Source organism: Diorhabda carinulata, chromosome X (assembly GCF_026250575.1).
Source record: "Diorhabda carinulata isolate Delta chromosome X, icDioCari1.1, whole genome shotgun sequence".
Lineage (NCBI taxonomy): Eukaryota > Metazoa > Arthropoda > Insecta > Coleoptera > Chrysomelidae > Diorhabda > Diorhabda carinulata.
In genome coordinates, this window is record NC_079472.1 from 22,198,709 (window position 1) to 22,216,475 (window position 17,767).

General features: G+C 31.8%; 1 protein-coding gene across 1 annotated transcript; it reads left to right on the plus strand.

Moving 5' to 3' along the window:
• The first annotated feature begins 1,237 nt into the window (after positions 1 to 1,237).
• Positions 1,238 to 6,043, plus strand: LOC130900827 (CLIP domain-containing serine protease HP8-like). The gene is made up of 5 exons (XM_057811722.1): positions 1,238 to 1,388; positions 2,964 to 3,201; positions 3,452 to 3,633; positions 4,128 to 4,314; positions 5,757 to 6,043. The coding sequence occupies exons 1-5, from the start codon at positions 1,340 to 1,342 to the stop codon at positions 5,986 to 5,988; spliced, it is 888 nt and encodes a 295-aa protein (XP_057667705.1). The 5' UTR covers positions 1,238 to 1,339; the 3' UTR covers positions 5,989 to 6,043.
• The last annotated feature ends 11,724 nt before the right edge of the window (positions 6,044 to 17,767 follow it).

The following is a 17,767-nucleotide window of genomic DNA, read 5'->3' on the forward strand; positions in this document are numbered from 1 at the left end:
CCGATAACCACACAGAAGTTGGTTCGGCTGCTCAACTAAAGCCAGCGCCACTATTTCCATATTTTTGTTAGTTGCTACAGATAGCGGTCATCCAGAGCAAGGCGAGTCGACAACAGAGCCCGTTTATAAGAATTTCTGGTACGCCTTTCACACTGTTGAACTATGTGGTAGCGGTGAGTAAACGTAGTTTCGTTATCTGCGTTCCTAATGCAGATACAACGTTACAACTTCCTTTAAGCGTGATGTTGTATCGGTTATTCATTCTGAAAACGCGTCTACTCGAGGAGTATGTATTATTATCATGACACAGACACAACTGTCTGAAGTACGAACATGCTTACGTTTTAATCTTTTTCTACAGCTTTGTTAGACTTTGGTTTTGGTTTACTTTGGCTAAGATTATTTAAAAATGTATTGGAAAATAAATTGAGGAATTAGTAACTTGAATTGTTTTTTTTCTTTGTATTAATTTTATATTTTTCTATAACTACAATAAACTATAACTTTTCAACAATATAGATTTTTGCTAAGAGTATGATAAGCCACACCACGACGATCATCATGAAGCTCTATTGACGATACGAGAAATTGATTTATAATATCTATTTTTACGGAAACATTTACTTTCCGAGATCCCGGAAGTGACCAGGAATCTCAGGAAGGCTAACAGATATCGAATCATGGATAACTTTGTTCGATAGATCTCATCAAGATCTATCCGTGTGTGAGAAGTCATGAGGATTGAAGCATGCGCAGAAGTGTTGCTCTGAAAAAAGTATGCAAATACATAATTTTTATCAAAAAACTAAACCTAACCATACCTATCCTAACCTAACTTAACCTAACCTAACCTAGCCTAACCTAACCTAACCTTACAAAAATTAATATTATAGAAACTATTATGCGCATGCGTCAATCATCATGACTTATTACACACAGATAGATCTTGATGAGATCTCTCGAACAAAGTTATCCATTCATTATTATAAATATTCAAATAAAAAAAATCCGATATTGGCAAGAACTGAGTTTTTTTTTTCGAAAATCTTTGATCCTAAGGGCTACAGTATCTGGGATGTACATTCTTGAATAATTGATTGTAATCCAGGTTTTCAAAAGAGTTAGTAAAAATCTATTTCAAGTTTTTTATGTAATTCCACCTTATGTAGACTCGAAATATGATGAAACATTATAACGAGTGATTTTATTGAAAATTCGATCTGAAAAACAAAAGGAATGGTAGGTGGAGTAATCATAATAAAAATAAAATTATATAAATAATGAAAATAAATTTCCAACAATACCTAATTTTATAAAATTATCTGTTGAAACTTACGACATGCATTTACGCAAGTGTCTACTTATTATCGGATCATTTTACTTCATAGGTAAGTGAACAATGTCTAATATAATATAGACAAGGTACTTAAGTATAACTATTTAATAAGAGTATTTATGAAGCGAGAACAAACTGAACAGGCTATTACTCCTTCAAACTTATAATGTAAACCAAACATTTTTTGTTACAACTTCAATGATTTTACTAGAAAATTCTTACTATCTCACTCCAATTTTAAAGTTTCTTCTTTTTATTGTTCCTTATCAGGTCTACCTGCCGTTGGCCATAGCAATGGTCAGCTGATCCCTGTTTTCAAACTCTCTAAGCAATTTTTCGATGCTATGGATGCCTGTCCATTCCCGTTCCTCAACCAGAAGGTCCAGCGACCTTTTATTTTACCCTTCATTATAAGCTGGATAATCGGTAACGATTACCTTTGAGGACATTACCGAGGTACGACAATTTTCAGTATTTAACTGTCGAAAGTTCACCAACTGTATCCGCCCTGCTTAAAACTGATTTATCTCCGTGCAAAGTCACCCATGGTATTCTTAGAATGTCATCACATTTCAAATGCTTCTACACAGTTGATTGTGGCGGCCTTCAGTATCTATACTTCAACAACAGCACAGACCAAATATAACATTTGATTATTCTTTGTCATCAATCTTGCATCCTAGCTATTTAAAATTGGAGACCCTTTCAACGCTATATATCTATACCTGTGGTGACTCGTTTAGGTATGGCTGACGACTAATGATCGTAAACTTAAACTATAACTCTTAAAATTTGGGTTTAGATGTATCAGTTACTTTGGAATAATCGTATGTCAAGGACAACAGTGCAAATTGGAAATATACGGCAAGAAACTACCTAAACAATGTTTTATTTTAGCCCCATTTTCTACAATATTTTTTAATTATAAATGTTCAAATGCATTACAAGATAATATTGGAACCTACTAATCTATTTATGGGTAAAACACTTGAAAATTCACATTAAAAATGTCCTCCTGAATGTTTCGGGTTTTCCTTAATTAGCCGTTGCTGCTAATGAAATTAACTTAATGAGTATTATTGTTACATTCCTTTGATATTTAAAAAAAAAATATTTATAAAATAACTCAACTAATCAATGTGAAATACTTGGACTGAAGTTGTATTAGATGCTTCTGAATGGTCTTGCTTCAAAAATGCAAATCTGAAGGAATTCACACGTGCACACTCGAACAAACTCGTTCCAAAATGCATCTCTCAAAGACGATACGTTCCAGGAAGAACTTTTTTCCTTTTTCTCTTCCCTACTTTCGACGTTTTAATGAAAATATCTGATCATTACAGTGGATATACTTACCAGAGCTACCCTAATCAAAATCGTGACAAACTTTATTATGAATTGTGTAATATTTTGTTCTTACTCCAGGTAGACTTATTACTACTCAAGTTGATGTTCTAAAAATTACCGTGTTCCTGTATAATTGGTCGTAACTCCTACCAGTTCATTTAGAGTGTAATTCGCAATTTTTCTACGGATTTTGTTAAAGAAAATTTTATGTAATTATTAAATAATCATTTTGATACCTCTACGTAATTTTTTCATTGTCCCAATATATTATTTGTTAAAGTTGAAGGGACGGATGTAGATGAACATCCGAACTGGAAATACCTACCTGAGAATTGTGGGAAAGCGAAAGAAAATCAATTTCGGATTTATGGAGGACAAGAAGCTCAACTAGGAGAATTTCCTTGGATGGTGAGACTTAGAGGAGAGAAACATGGTTTGCATGGTTTCGTTTGTGGTGCAGCTCTCATAGGTCCAAGACATATCTTAACAGCTGCACATTGTCAAGAAGATGTTAATATGTAAGCAGTTCAGAAGGGTATTTTTATAATTAAAGTTGTATCATTTTTGAAGCTAGTATAATTATTAAAGAAATGTTGTTGACAAAGGTACATGGAAGCATGTATAATAGGAAAGGATAAAACATTTCGAGCCAAATAATACCGTTTTCGTAAATATTAAAGTAGAGTAAGGGAACAATCAGGAGGTGCCATAATATGAAAATTCTCATCTAATTAGTGATGATTATAATTTTCATAAACTTTTTCACAGAGTATCTGTTCGAATTGGAGAATATGATACAAAGAAACCTATTGATTGTGATGATGACGGCTGTGCCCCAGAACACCAAGACATAGAAGTTGAATATTTCAGAGCTCATCCTAAATGGAGTACTTCCACTTTACATAATGATATTGCCGTGGTGAAACTTGTGCGTGATGCTACATTCAACGGTAAGCTTTCTCCTTGTTTCAAGTAGAACTAGAATATGCTTAATTTTATATAAGATGGATCCAACTTATAGAACGTAACCGTGATACGAGTTACTTTGCAGTTTCGAGCATCTCTGTTTCATTTCAACATAAAATGCTACTTAAAACTCCAGATTATGCGATCTTATTGCAATGTTTGATCGAAGAAATTAAGCAAAAACGACCGCATTTGGCTGAAATGAAAGTGTTGTTTCAGCCAACTGGCACATCCGGTATTGCAATGGCCAAAAGTAATGAATTAAAGTTTGAATTGCTACCTCGTGCACCCTATTCGACAAATTTAAACCCATGGGATTATTTTCTGTTTCCAGACATCGAACTTATTGATCATCACTGGAAAACATATATGGAGCTAAAAGGAGATTACGTTGAAAAATAAATATATTGCTGTCCAAAATTTTTGTGTTTTCTTTGTTGGACCAAGGATATCTTCGTACTATTATAATTGTTTACAGATTACGTTCAACCGATTTGTCTACCTGGTCGTAATACTTTCTTCAAAACCTATGACCCTACTGGATCGGTGAAACTCGCTGGTTGGGGCTATGCCGATAATTCTTCTCGTATACATCTTCCACACGTTCTTCAATTTGTCAATCTTCCTGTCAAGGAGATGTCTTATTGTAGCGAGTATTATCCCAAGTAAGTGAATTTATATTAAATATAACATTAAATAATAAATTTGTGAAATCATCACCAAAGAATATTAATGCTTGAACAACATTTATTTATAATAAAACAATCTCAAAAACCCTGAATCAATATTTGCTAAGGTGTTTTTCATTCTTGATTCCATTCCAATTAGTTTCATGTAGATTATCCGAGATTATCAGATAATGAAAGCTGTCAGTTAACGAAAGCAACGATGGGATTAATGGACCAATTTCATAGTTGAGCTCGGCTTAATCAGCAACTCTTGTCAAAGTTCAATTTCTTCTTCTTCTTAGCGTGCCGCATCAAGTCCTCTTGACGTTAGCGATCAGCATCGCAAAACTCTCTCTATCCTGAGCTAGTCTAAATAACTGACCTGCTTCTCTTATCCCAGTCCATTCTCTAATATTCTTCAACCAAGAGGCTTGTTTCCTTCCAATTTCTCTACGACCTTCAACTTTACCCACCATAATAAACTAGAGGATAAACCGGCTACCACGCATTATGTAAGTTATTTTCCTGCATTTAATGTTATCCACAAACTCACGAACCGCCTTTGCTCTGTTAAGGACTGCATCGTTTGTTTGCGTAGCTGTCTACAGTATCTGGAGCATGCGTCTATTTAATCACTTCTCTAAGTGATTAATGGTAGAAATTTTTAAAGTCCATGCTTCGACACTGTATAAGAGAACTGACCATATGTAACATTTGATCATACGTTTCTGGAGTTGCAAAGTTCAACTACTACTCTTTTATTAAAAACATTTCATTCGGTCCTGGAAACTTTCCTAACCTCTGCTGTTGGTGTACAGGAACAAAAAAGATTCTTTCTTCTGAGATATTTATTGAAATGCAAATATAGAGGGGCGATTTTTATTTAAATGAAATACTTCAATTAGCATTGAAACCATATTTCTAATAACACCTTAACATTTTTTTTACAATATAAAAGATTTTTTCAGATCTTCTTAGGAGAAAGTCATCTGGTACATTAAATTTACTCAACATTTGCCATTGATGCTCCACTATTATTGAACGTGACGACCTTTAAATGAATGGAGTATTCAACATAAATAGTTCTTCCATATAGCGCGTTCAAATAAAGAAGTAAACTGTTTATAATAAAATGACCGCAAATTTCTTAAATCAAAATAATATTTATGTAAATATTGTGAGTTTTTTTTAGCAGACAATTTTGAATCATTGAAAAATAATGGATCTATGATTTTTCTAAAATATCAAAGGTTTTTTATTCTTCAACGTAGTTTTCTTTCCACATCGTATCACGATTTTAGTCACAAACTGTTTTACAGAATCATCAATGGTCATATTTCTTTACAGTCAAATTCGTATACGGAACTAATAAATTTATTTCTTGAATCAAATGTGTTTGTCAGTATATAACAGCACTGATTTTTGATAATCATTTTTAGATATAGATCTACTTTTATAGCCAATGATCAACTTTGCATTGGCTCACCTGATGGAAAAGACACATGTGAAGGAGATAGTGGAGGTCCCGTCATGCAAGAAATTAAAGTAGATAACGAGTATCGCTTTCATTCTTTAGGAGTTGTCTCCTTCGGTTCTTCTAAATGTGGGAAAGCGCCAGCAATTTATACAAATGTTAGAGCATATTTAAAATGGATTTTAGACAATTTGTGAATGGGATTGTGAAATTTTTAAGTTATTACGATAAATTATAAGTATTTGGAATTTAGTTTATTATTTTTTCTACAATAACTTTTCATTCATACCAATATTTCAAGATTAGTAGGCACAATTCTTGCGCCAGTGAAACAATTTCCTGTAAAAGTCCTATTACAGTTTAATTAGAAAGTTTTCGACTAGAAATAAAATGAAATTTTAGGTACGTGTCTTGGAAAACGAAAAGAAACTGGAATAGGGTTGTCAGATCTTGAAACAAACACTCTGATAGATTGGGAAATAATATCAAGACATTCCAAGCGGGAATTGGTGTGAGATCCGTCCAGTTTAATATAAATATTCAAGACAATATTTATATTGGATATCTAAACAGCCAATAAGCGCTGAGATCTTCTTGAATGGGTTCCAATATGATTTGAAAATGATGCAATTTAAGAATGTGCGGGAATAAAATAGTTAACTTGTTGGGGGTTCTGCAATAGAAAGAAATGAAATTGAACTATCAAATAAGGGAACCTGCTAGGACAATAATCCTTTTGTGGAATAAGCACTATTATTTATATTGGGGCTATGACAAGCAATGACACTATTGAAGGAATCATTCCGATTTTCAACAAATATTCTAAGATGAATGTTTGACATATTCATATCAGTGTTGCCATATCTGGAAACTTGAGAAGCAACCCTCGTAAAAACCGATAATCAAACTGTATATTAACTGAGTAATTCACTAGTAAGTGTGGATTAAATATTAATGGTCCCAGTATTGTACCTTGTGGAGCTCCACATTTTATGATTTTCATATTACTATATTTCTTTCCTCCTTCATGACTTGTTTCCTATTAGTAAGATAACTCTAAAACATCGTAAAAAATTACCCCTTATTCTATTTATTTCCAGGTTTTAAACGAGAGAGAATGATCGACTGTGTTAAAAGCTTTACTATGATCTATAAAAATGGAAAAACATGGGTTTTATGTTTATAGTGAGTTATGTACTTTCTTAATTAAATCCAATCAGTAGTTTTCTATTCTCTGATTACGAATTTGATCATACATTTGCTCTATATAAGTTTTTTCCAATACCTCTGAGTGTGCTATTAAAAATATGGTTCTATAATTTGTTGGTATGATTTAATCTTGTTTTTCATAGATAAAAACTAATTCTGCTGCTTCTTTCAATATGACAAAATATTTATTTTAATTGGTAAGAATGTCTGCAATCTTATTATTGTCATTATGAATTTATATGTATAGAGTTAGATAAACAGTAATCTAGGGGAACTTGAACTTTTATTTATTTTTAGTATTAATCTAGGACTCAAATTTATAACTTGATTATTAAGCTTATTATTTTGTTAATCAATATTTTATATCTTATCTGTTCCTATTTTTACGTACGTCCCTGCCTTTTTGCCGACTTACTGAAAATATATTTTGAATTTTATGTGGATCGTTGTGTGGTCCACATATTTACTGATGAGTTAATTTCGTATGGGTTCAAAATTACTATACTTATAATGAAAATAATAGAAAACACAAGTAGATGGTGGATCTTGAGTTGAATGGTGTGTTTTGGAACTTAAGGGCCACCTGCCGACTGTAATTACCTCTAATTGAATTGTTTCCCATGGTGGTCTTTTTTGATTTCGAAATATAACCATTAATTTCAGTTCATTTTTCTCTGGTAAAAAAAAAGTATTTTTCGAATGAAGTTATTATTTTAGATATTTCCTATAGTTTTTCAGTTCCATTTTTGATGCTACATAAACAACACTGTGGTTCGAAAAATTCTTTGGTTCAACAGAGTTGCCACATTTTTAGAAGTAATACAGCAAAAGGTAGCAAATTATCCAGAATACAATTATACCAGTCTAGAAACATTGCGTCAAGTTTTGTCAGCATGTGGTTTTAAACACAAAAAACTGAATAAATGGATTGCAATAACCGAATCTTCAAGGAAAATTCGATGGCGACAAGATTATTTGATGACTAGATGATAAAAGACTAGTGAGGTTCTAATAGACGAATGGGGTACAAAAAGGGCTCGGTTCACGTCTGGTACCCTGTTTAAACCAAACTTTATTACAGGCAGGTACATTTTACTCGTCTAACGTTAATGAGGTATAACAATTATTTTTTTCAGTTCCAAGTAGGACTACAATTAAGTGCATCTGTCTAAATAACGGCGTATAATGCCTTCTAATTTATAATATAAACTATGACTATCATGAGTATTCATATGAAAACCCTCCTCGACATTCTCAACGTGAGTTTAGGATTAATGTGTGTGTCGGCTTTATCGATCATTATTTGGTTGGACCAGTTATTTCACCAGATCGACTAACTGGCGTTTCTTATCTATATCTTCCAAATACTCTTCCGGATTTGTTTGACAATTTGCCATTTCGATTCAGATTCAAAAATTGGTTTAGATGGTAAAGTATCACCTCATTCAAGTTTAAATGCAACAAACTTTTTAAACCGTCAGTATCCAAAGAAGTGCATCGGAATAATTTTCCTCAAGAATGGCCACCCTGCTCACCGGACTTCAATAAATGTGATCACTCTCTTTGGATGACCTTCACAAATACCTAACACCAATGATATATACCCTTGTTCCTTAAATAAGACTTTTGCACTCATTTGAAAAATATATTTAAAAATTTTGAGGTTAGGTCATATTTTGAGCTCTCCTGTGCTCTGTGTCGATTCTCATGCGGGACACTCTATATATTGAACATACAGAGTTGGTTGTCATCTCAGGTTCTACCAATTTTAGAATATTTTGTAAACTATTTTAGAATATTTGAAACCATTCTTGAATATAAACATTGTTATATTCATTATTGTTGTTAACAATAAAACATTTCTTTAAAATGTTTATGTCATATTAAGCGTAGATTCAATTGTGAATTTTTAGCAAGTTCTTTATAATAAATGCAATAGTATAATTAGAACCTCTAATTTATGACTCCAATTCTCAAACAATTATCAATGATCCGTTAAATGGTTAGACAAAGCTAACGCATTTTTTACGAGAACTAATTTATTTGCTCAGACTTTTCGCGTGTAATTGGATAGTATATTTTTCATTGTTATCGGCTTTATGGGACGAGTTAATGGGTACGGTATTATTTGAATTAATTATATACTGGGTGTTAATCGTTTGACTAGTTTTAGAGTTACGCAAGATTTTACTCTAACGACCCTTTCACAAATAATATCCGAATTTGTACAAATACAAAATATTGTTCGTATTTTATCTTTTTATTAACAATACATTTTTACAATCATACTCATTTTTCTACAAACTAATCATGAAGGTTGAGGAATTTGTCATAACAAACCAGATTTCTCATACCCTCTGTAAAGAAATATTTATTCGAATCGAAACTTTGACGACCTTTCATTATTCTAAACAGGTGATAATCACAGGGTTTTAGATTAAGACTGTAAAATGGGTTCAGAGGGAACTTTAGGAAGGAATTTTGTGTCAAATTGGTACTATTTGGTACAAGAATCGCGTCTTCATTCTTTGCTTATTAGCGATCTCTAACTCTATTTTATTACTTGATTGCGTGTGAATCCATGACCCATAACTGTTATTTAGTCTTCGGATTTCCGTACAGCCCTATTTCCAGTAGTAGAAGTCTCTAGTAAACTGGTTCCTGATTGTTATACCGTGTTGGCAAAACTAATGTTGACTACATTCACTTTATTTTGTGGCACAGTGGCCACAAATAATAGCTCGGTAATCACTATTTTATCCAAGGAAGACCTGAAGATCTTTTGGTGAACTCGGTCAAACTTTGTACTAGCGACAGAATATTCGGCAAATTTCACGCACTATTATCCAACAGCATCTCTACTCGTGCAGTGTTCAGCGTATACTGCTTTCATCTTACGATAAATATCACCAGCCCTGTATCCTAAAGTTTGTAAAAACAATACCCACGTCGTACATAACAATTTGGTGGAAGCTTCGAATATAAGGCCACCATTGTTTGAATGGCGACGACTGAGGAATTAGAGCTAACACCAGCTGGTTTTTGTAGTTCTTTGTTTCTATTATACCAAGCTTTTTGATGAAAATTAAAAGAATGGATATTGTTCTATTCCACGTGAAACATTATCTTCAATTATCTAATTTTATGTCGCTACATCAATAGCTTTACTTATCTAAATTTAAATAGATCATGCAACATTTTATGACTTTGTACATTTTGAATGTTATTCTTGACGAGCGATTCAAATTACCATAAAATGTACCATTATTTTGATAAACAAAGTTTACTCTACTATACGACGTTCTGTTTACGAATGGCATCTTATCAAAGCGTGCTGCGCGTACTTTGAAAATTCAGCGACAAAAATTATGGTTTTCAATATACAGATCGTTCCATAAATTGAATGTTATCGATGTGTAGTTCTAAGTGAAAATGTACAATAGAAAGAAAAACCAAACAAAAAAGTCACTAATCTCTTCAATCCGTTACTTGACCCTAGTCTCACGTATTTTTCAAATAAAAATAGAGAGAGTAATTTCTTTGAATGTACACAATCGATTCACACTTTTTACGGTATATCTTTTTTAAGACCGCCATATGTTCTTTACTTTATGAATGAAACTCTCTAGTAGACTGACTTCAAAGGGCACGAGACTTAAAGGGATACGGTTTTTCATTTACCGGAAGTATTAATTTCGTTTTATGTTTTACCATCTTATAGTACAGCAACGTATCTGCATAAGAAGTAAGGGGGTTTTCAAAAATCGTGAATTTATTTTTTTGCCAAAATATCTTTCTTTCAATTAGCCGTTTTTGTACCAAGCGGTCAAATCAAAAACCTGTAAATAATCTCAAGATTTATCATGAATAACTTTGAAGTTACCTTTTTTTATAGAATAAGTATAGAAGAAGAAGTTATAGAGGTTGCTTCTTAAATGCAACTTCTGCGTTGAGATCCTCAATTTTTAGTAGTAGCCTTGACATACAGCTGTCAAGAATTGTCAAAAAATTGTTGCCTACAAAAACGGTAGAAGTTATTGAAAAAAAATCCAATTTAAAATTGTAATTTTGTTACGGGGGGCAATTCTAAAATGGACTAGACACAAGCTCAACCCTAATTTAAATATTATAGTTTGCCTGCCTAGAATTGAGGAAAGATGTGGATACAGAAATGATTCTAGTACATTGTATTATTCATACGGAAACTTTGTAGCTAAAAACATCTCGTCTGTTCAAACTAAAAATGATAACTCTCTTTAGAAAGTAAAATCACATCCTCTTCGAGACTTCAAGTCTCTAAACATTATTCAGTGCATCTCCAAACTAGCGTGGGAAAATGGGCAAACTTTAATAACACTAGCTAACAGAATCACAGTAGCCCTACGGGTAAAAGACCACCAGAGTATACCTCGCAATGAAAAAGCACTGCCAAAAAAGGGCAACGACTCGATACTTTGGACTAGAGCCCTTCTGTGACCTCATAAGATTGGCACATCAATAACGAACTGAACGGATAGCTAAATAATTAGATAAGAAGTCTAAGAAACTTCATGGTATCCTGAAGCGACAATAACCTGGTGGTCGGTTTTTTGACAGATCACTGCCATGTCAAATATCACCTTAAGATGTGGAGTCATGTACGAAATATCTTCTAAATATAGGTTCAGAGTAAATAAAAATCCATAACAGCTTCCCAAACTAAATTTCTAGAGAGAAAATGTTTTAGATTAAGATGAACCTAAATTTAGTATGTTCAAGTCGTTTATAACTTGTCAAAGGAGTATTTTTGATTTCATTTAACTATTTGATCCGGTTCTTATTATGAATAATAGCAAATAAACCTTCAAAAAACTTTTTCAAAATATAAGACACATTTTAAAGCAAAAAGAACATAAAATATTAACGACATTCGCATCTTTAACATTTTGAGTACGCCGCTGGTACGTATTTCGTGAATGAAAGACATCATTCAATCATTGGAAATAAAGGATTTAATTGAAACGTCAAAGAAATGTTTGAACTTTGTCGGAAGGTTATACGTCTGATACTTATAAATTACCCTTATAAAGATACGTTTCAAACAAGTGAATTTGTAGTAAAATTTCTTTGATAAAATATCGAATGTTTTAAATATTAACAAACTAGGAAGACAGAAGCGAACAATATGTCTCAGTGAAATTAACAGAACCATAACTACGTTCTTAAAAACAAAGTAAATCAAATCAAATACTGTTAAGCACCTCACCAACTAAAGTTTGGTAGTCACGTGGCGTAAGACGGTTTTAAATTAAGAGATCTAATCCACTCTACGTTCAATTTGATGTTATAATATTGCTTTCTAGCATCCAATCTTTCAATTTTGTAAAAATCAAAAATGATACCAAATTTTCGAGAGAATTGCAAAATGTAACGCTACAATTTTGGATCTTTTCACGTCCCTTATAATTTGCTTCTATAGTTTTGAAATTTTGAAAGCCGTTTGAGAAATTTATATTGCTTTCACTGTTTACTACGACTGTACCAAAGTCACAAGACAAAATGTGCTACATTGCAGTAGATGTAGTACTATGCTGTAACTGCTCTTGCTGCACTGTTATTTTACAAATACACTATGCCTACAAACCTCCTACACGACATATATACATTTGTGATTCGTTTACAACCCTCGTATAAAATCAAAACAATGTAAAACGATTTTTTTCTCTTGAATAAATTAGTTTCAACAACGGATTCTCCAAGTTTCATATCCATTTGTCGCTGTATTGTTCTAATTGACATTTTATTTGACGCATTCGAAAGAGAAAACTTCACACTAAATAATCTTGATTGTCACTTGACATGTAGTAATCTCGTTATTTAATATTTACACCTCGTATAGAAAGTTGGGTTATACAATTTTTTGTAAGGTTTTTTTAAAGATAAAAAACTACGATAAATGTTTCCTACAAAAAGGAAGTTGTTTCAAATCAAAGTATAGGTAGTGATGAGCCAAAACATTGTGATATTTTTAAAAAACATTATATCCTACTTACTAAGAAGTCTACAAATCATGACGAAAATTGATATTATTTAATCTAAATACACAATTTTGAGATACAGGGGCGATTTGTTTATATTTTTTTTATAGAATTGTAAAGAAGAAATTAAGACCTTTTTATTTATTTGCTCACTTTATAGAACCGAAATTATCTTTTTGTATAAATACTCGCTTATTTATCAGCGAGAAGCTCAATTGGAAAGTAACCGGTCAATTTAAATAAATTATAATAAGTTAGTCAATAGTTAAGTATTAGTGCATAATAATTATAAATAGTGAATAGTTTAGATTTAGTGCATAGTTTATTTTATATAGTAAGTATTTAATTAAATTAAGTAAGTGTGACACATTGTGTATAAACTCACGCCACCGTATAAAAACAGTTTAAATGAACGAGAAAAACATTAGATTGTTTTGAAGCATATTGAGGCACTTATTATTAATATAATACCTTCCTCGAAGTCTAGGTTAGGTTTAAATGAACGAGAAAAACATTAGATTGTTTTGAAGTATATTGAGGCACTTATTATTAGTATAATACCTTCCTCGAAGTCTAGGTTTCCAACTTCACTAGTTTACACTAATATCCAAATCATAACGTAAGCCGCAAAGTTAAATTTCTTCCCAAGACAATCATCCTGAATCATTTTCCCCTTCAATTCTTATAACTTCAAATATATATAACTTTTTATCAGCTACGCTTATTTCAATTCTGGCTACATCAGTCCTAATAATGGAATTTAAACGACATGCAAGAAGAAAAAAGTATGCGTACTTCGTTTTTTGGCCGCTCTCTGAAAAATGGCGTTTAAAATTTTTGGTTTTTCCCTTATTCCCTAAAATTCTTAACCTTTCATTAGCATGTTTTGGCTTAGGTTAGTTAGAAGTGGAAGCTGAGTACTGATAAACATAACAAAAAGGAGAATATGACTAATGAAGATATTTAAGAAAAGTGAAGGAAATAATACGTAAAGACAAAATTAGAAACGAAGTAGTAGAAGCAGTAAGAGACTAATTAAGTTTGGATCAATAGCTGAAACTATAAAAAAGAACAAGCTAAAATGTTTTCAACAAATGAGAGACCATTTAATGCTATCAGGGGAGCACAATCCAATGAGAAATGGTAGAGATGTAGACCTGGAATCCAAGATAGCAGAAATATCGAAGAGAAAGGGAGAAACATGGCATCAATAACTATGTATAACTTACAATTATTGGTTTTTGAGCTAACGATCCTGTTACTAATTTTTGGAACTGTTGGTGATATTTATACTGACCTCACTGTTTACACAACCACCACACCAACAATCACAATTACACTGTCTAACGCGCGTTTCGTTATCGTCTTCAGAGACTGAAGGTAAACTGAGTTGTTATAGTTGTTGTACTTATAAACAGTGTGTTCAGTACCGATTCCGTTGTTTTGTTGGTATTATTTAATAATGTTTCCAATGGTATATTATGACTTATTAGCATAGGTATTACTTAATATTAGTATTTAACAACATCGAAAATGATTTAAAATGTTGGATTGGTCAAAAAAGATCATTTTCAAATATAAATGTTTTCACTTAACAACAACAACGTATAAAGACATGAAAGTTGTTTATTTTTACTAATTTTTGTTATGTAATCTACTTCAAGTAAACTGGTGATGTAGAAACATTCCATGAACAGTGACGATGCTGCAATTTATTGCTCGATAAGGCAGAAATCCTGGTCGGCTAATTCCAAAGGGGCACAACTCGAATTCTAATAATACTCACTGGAGGTAGACATTTTGCGTTAGTAACGTACGTCGCAATAGTTTCAGCATGAGATTAGGAATTAAAAGTGATACTTTTAATGACAGTCAACACTGTTAAAAGTGATTGTTTACGTGTAAGCGTGTTAAAAATTATTCTGACGCATATTTGTCAATATTTAAATATTTCAAATTTGTCTATTTTGTTATCAAAATAGGAAAGTTATACAAAAAACTTTCTATGATATTTAAGTTAAAAGTGGTTTTGTTTGTTCGTGAAATTGTTCAATTCGCTCCGCTTATTTCACAACTTTTCCATTTACAAAATAAAACAACACTCGTATCAAAAATAACTACTAAGATTTGAGGATATACTAAATAATAAAGAAAATGAAACAGACCAAATGGAATTGAAGAAGAAAACATTGAAATGTTTGAAGAGGAGTCAGAAGCGCATACATCAACCAAAGCCAATATTCAAGACGATGATGAAGAAGACACTATGGAAGTAAAGAAGAAGAGGCAGAAGCAGGCAAATGTGTACCTGAACCTAATAACGAATTTAGCCCATATGATCTAGAAGAAGGAACATATGTTGTTGTTCGTTTTGCAACAAAAAAGATCATGAAGCACTTCATTGGCAAAATTTTGTCGGTGTCTGATGTTGACGACACTTACATCATGAAATTTTTAAGAATAAACGAAAGTTACTATATTTACTCCAACTGCGATGATATCTCTGATATAACTTTTTTAGATATAGAAATAACGAGCGTGGATAAAAAGAGGTCGACATTATTTTTTTAATGAAAACCTCGAAAGATTCAAACTTCAGACTGACTATTACCTAAGAAAAATATTTTTATTTTGTGAGTAAGAAATCTACTTTTGTTTTTTTTTTACAGTGAAAATGTAACCTAGTTTTAAGTTTTTCTATAAACAAATGTTTTATTTTATTAAGTATTCGTGATATTTTTTGATTTTTGTAATAAAAAAATATGTTAAAACATATTCGTTTGATTTTTCAACTCCCATACATACACAAACCTTTTTAAAAACATTATTGTGGGCAAAGTTGATTTTTAACGCGGATATCATTGCTTTACGGTGGGCAAAGTTGAAATATTTGCTTACAACTTTGTCCACCCCATTTTTATTTATTTTTTTCGGGTACTTCCCCGGGATTTAGTCAAACAACACTGTAGCTAACGATTTGTGAAGCCAAAACAAAACTTTTACCATAATTGCAATTGGCAAATAGAAATCTCCCAAAACGATATTAGTCAAAATCAAGAAATTCCTGGGCAAAGTTATAAGGTTTTACGGTATTTCAGGGTTTTCAAAAAAGAACGATATTAAGAATTAATAATAATTAGTAATTAAGTACACATTCACGCTCATGTTGCATCTGAGATTTTTACAATGGCAAAGCATTGTTCCTATTAGGTTTCTGTATTCAGAATTATGCACAGTTTTTAAGCTCACTCAAGCTATTTTTTCTTTCTGATTCATACTTTTTTCACAATTTGCGTCTTCCATTAAAATTCGGATTTGTGGATCCACGAAAACTTCCTAGTATATTTTTTATGAGGTAATGCGTTATAATTTAAAATATGGTAATTGGATGTCGTAAATCACAAAATAACGCTCAGAATTCCGATTTTTTCAAATAATTAATTGTTCTTATTTTATATTGTTTTTTATTCACTTGCTGAATTATACAATTATACAAAAACGGTTTCTGGATGGTTGGAAATATTTAGAATACGATACCCCTTGTTTATATGTTATTGCTTTTGGAGCGAGTTTATATATTTCGATGAGGGTAGCTCCTTATAAAGCAAAGTGTCTAGGTTTAAAACATTGTTTATTCAGGAAATTATATTCCTTGTAAACCCGACTCGGAGTTAAGAATGTAAAATTTAACTGATAAATAACCATATAAATAATGCAAATATAGACTTGTCTTTGCATCAAATATTACTTTTAGAATCAAAATAAAACACTAATCAGATATACAGCATATATTATACTTACTTAGACATTCTGATTCCAACATGACGTCATAATTGCAGAAGACAGTTAGGCGAGGAACAATCAATATTTCATAAATATGCACGGCACTCATACCAAATTAAGAAATGAAAAATAATTTTTATTCTCCACATAAAATTTGGTAAACATCTAACAAACCATCAGTCCACGTTGAAGCTATCGGAAGGCGTATGTATACAATTTCTTTGAAAGATTCCTGCTAGAGTCTGTGATAAGCAGTGGCGTGACTTGGTGAGACTTATTTAATTCATAAATTTCTTTAAATAAATAGAAATATGGCGTTCGTTAGACCATAGGCGAATGAAAACAATGAAAGGATACGCTGGAAGCAAAGATGGTTTCGTGTCTAATGCTTAATATCTGCTAAAAACTGTGCAACTGATTATCATGAGGATTCCTTAAGATACCAAATAGTAGTAGTAACAAAGCTCAAATTTTATCATTTATGTTTGAAAAAAATATTTTATTCACAAAGAATTTATTTTCCTTTATGGTTTTTGCTTTCAAATTTTGTTTTCCAGACAAAAAAACGAATAGGATACAAAAAGGGCTTAGTTCACGTCTGTCTAAATATAAGATATACATAAAATATACATATTTTTATAATCTGCAGTTGGTATTGAATTGATTTTAAATAGAAGACCCCAAAAATAAAGAAAAATTATTTAACTATTACAAAGTTCACCTAATTAGAAAACAATTGACCAAAAATTGTGACATTAGTATTTTTGATAACGTCAAAAAAATTCATTTACGTTTGAGCGCTGACGCGCATCGTTCGTTTTGGTAGCGAAGATTCAAAATTTTCTTTAATTATTGCAAAGGACACTTGATGAAATACTTATTAACAAAAAATTGTGATATAAGTATATTTTATAAGGTCAAAAAAAATTCATAAATTTTACGTTTGGACGCTAACCGCATCGTTCGT